We start from the raw sequence: 2,653 nt of genomic DNA, 5'->3' as shown, positions 1-2,653 counted from the left end.
ACTACATCAAGAGAACCTTCCTGATCCTGGTGATCCTTACGAGCATACAAGCTATTATGGCGTTGACCGCCACCTGTACCATATGAGTTACCCTGGTGAGTCGCCTGACTTGCTTGTGATGCTGAAGTTTTAGAGGGAGCTCTACCATTACCGCCTCGTTGACCTTGTGTAGAAGGACAATCCCTCAACCTGTGAATAGACTGACCGCACCCAAATCATTATTCCTTTCTTGTGAGGCACTCGCATTGATGTTTCTTACTACACTTACGGCAAGTGGGGTAACTCTTGGTCCCTAAAACACTTCCATGAGACTTAGAACTGAGTGCCCTTACCTGTGGATCATACTTGCTTTTAGAGGATAAACCACTAGCTGATGAAGGGGCTGGGGTTGAAAATTTCTGCTGACTCTACAACGATTTCCACTACGTGATTTCTATTTAGAATAGACATAGTTCACATTCCTAGCCTTATTATTCTCCTTGGACTGTTCCCTAAGATTATCACCCTTAACCTGCTAAGCATGAGTCATAAGCCTAGACATGTTCATATCTCCTAGTAACATAGCATTTTTGCACTTTGTTTTCACCGAATCTGACACTCCATACAACAACTTTTTCATCTAAGCGCTCGAGTTAGCAACCATGTGAGCAATACACCTGTAGAGTTCGTTAAACTTAAGCCCATGCTCTTGGACCATCATGTTTCTTTGCCTTATATTCATGAATTCCTGAGCCTTTGCTTCTATCAAATCTATTGGGAAAAACCTGTCCAGGAAGATTTCACTTAAGCAATCCCAAGTAATATAAGCTGCATCTATAGCCTTATTTTCCTTCCACTGAGTATACGAGATATGAGCAACATCTTTCGGCCGGTATGATATAAACTCAACCCGATTATTGCCATTAACCTGCATCACCTCAAAGATATTCTTGATCTCATCCAAGAAGTTATGGATATCCTCACTAGTGTATGATCCTATGAACTTAGGCGGACTAATCCTAACAAAGTCACAGACTCTATCTGTTATGGATCAACCATTTTCATTAACATGGTCTTGAACCCGATTGTTTTGGTTGGCCACATTCATGGCCAACATCTGAATGGCATTCCTAAACTCAGCATTGGAGACATTATGATTTGGGATTGGAGGAGTTACGTTTGCATTTCTGGCATTCACATTCCTAGCGTTAGCTCTACGAGTAGGCATGATCTGAAACGTAGAACATCGAGTTATAATAGAAATATATCATACCTTATGCACGATAAGAGTAAAAAGAAAGTGATGTTTTCCCTAAAACACATCATAGCCTTCTTCTCATTAAATGTAGTGCACTTCATACCCATGAAAAAGACTCTACTTAGTTCGGATTTCTATACATCCTAGGAAACTTAAACCTAGTAATCTGATACAATGTTTTACACGTCCCGAGCTACCCAAGTGACATGGAAATGGGACCAAGGACCACAAATGATACCAATTTTATTCTACTGGCATGATCATGAGCATACTAAAGAAAATAAACTGAGCACGGAAGATAAATCGTAATTTAATATAAAAAGATGGGGAATACCAATATTATAATTGAAATATATGAAAACTTACGCATTTAATAAAAAGAAGTTATTAACTCAACACAAAGCTTAAACTAAGTATGTTCGAAAATAGCCTCTAACTTACTAGAAATGCTGGAACAGGCCCCAACTAAGTCTAGCAAAAACTGAAACAAAAGGACTAAAATACTTCAAATAACTCATGAATATTGTCCTCGGAGAATAATGACTCATCAATGATTCTTCTGAACTAGAGATCGGAAATCGACCTATGTCTTATCTAGATGCTGAGAACTTGAACCTTCATCATGAGAACATGTAGTGCACATATGCGACAGTACTTAAAAGGTACTGAGCATGTAGGATATAGCAAAGCTTAAATAATACATAACATATCAAGCATAAAATGAAAAATAATATTCTAAACATGATATACTAAATTCTGAGCTAACTAGATGCAATGACCAAATTTATGACATGATGAGACTTAAGCTAGCTGAATTGTAAATATGGTCACTGCAATAGAGTACTACTTAACCGTGAAAGCTACTAATAACTAATAGTAATACCACATGATCTAAATGTGGAGTCCAATGTATACGCCCCATGGAGAGGACCCAATATACTCTGCCAGAGAAAAAAGGAATGCTGATGTAATCACTAAATTGATGCCCTCAAAGGGGACTTACAACCTATTTAGCTAATAGTTTTAGGACTATTTGGTACGTTGAACCCTAGTCCAACTAGTTATGATGCAAGACCCAATGAATTAAGTGATTAATAAATTATGACTGAATTTTTGTAAATAATGGATAACATAAAACTTAACATGGAAACTAAGAATGCAACAATTAATGAGATAATGATGCAGTAATAAATGAGACATGTGTATCTAAAGTAATAGAAATATCTGACCTAGCATGTGTAATTCAAGAACAAAATAAATAGTAAGCTAGACTTCTAAAATTCATGCAATAATTTGTATAATAATATGGTAATCTGACTTGGAACATGTAACTAACTAATTTATCATAATTTGTTGAAGTTCTAGCAAACCCTATGTCTAATTATGATAACAGAATAAAGAATCTGATTGAAAACT

At 36.5% G+C, this 2,653-nt stretch overlaps 1 protein-coding gene across 1 annotated transcript; it reads right to left on the bottom strand.

Moving 5' to 3' along the window:
• Window positions 1-619: 619 nt before the first annotated feature.
• LOC109120019 (uncharacterized) lies at window positions 620-1,207 on the bottom strand. The gene is made up of 2 exons (XM_019213385.2): window positions 1,095-1,207; window positions 620-998 (listed from the first exon to the last, which is right to left on the bottom strand). Exons 1-2 carry the CDS (start codon window positions 1,205-1,207, stop codon window positions 620-622), a joined length of 492 nt encoding a protein of 163 aa, XP_019068930.2.
• Window positions 1,208-2,653: the final 1,446 nt, after the last annotated feature.

Source organism: Solanum lycopersicum, chromosome 4 (genome assembly GCF_036512215.1).
Source record: "Solanum lycopersicum chromosome 4, SLM_r2.1".
Lineage (NCBI taxonomy): Eukaryota > Viridiplantae > Streptophyta > Magnoliopsida > Solanales > Solanaceae > Solanum > Solanum lycopersicum.
The sequence above is the reverse complement of the archived record's forward strand: the minus strand, read 5'-3'. Positions and strand labels throughout refer to the sequence as shown.

Bases quoted from the DNA above. Each gene is read 5' to 3' on its own strand.
- LOC109120019 (XM_019213385.2), bottom strand. From the start codon at position 1,207: ATGCCTACTCGTAGAGCTAACGCTAGGAATGTGAATGCCAGAAATGCA. The intron at 999-1,094 runs GTTGGCCATGAA...TGACTTTGTTAG, and splicing joins TTTAGGAATGCCATTCAGAT to GATTAGTCCGCCTAAGTTCA.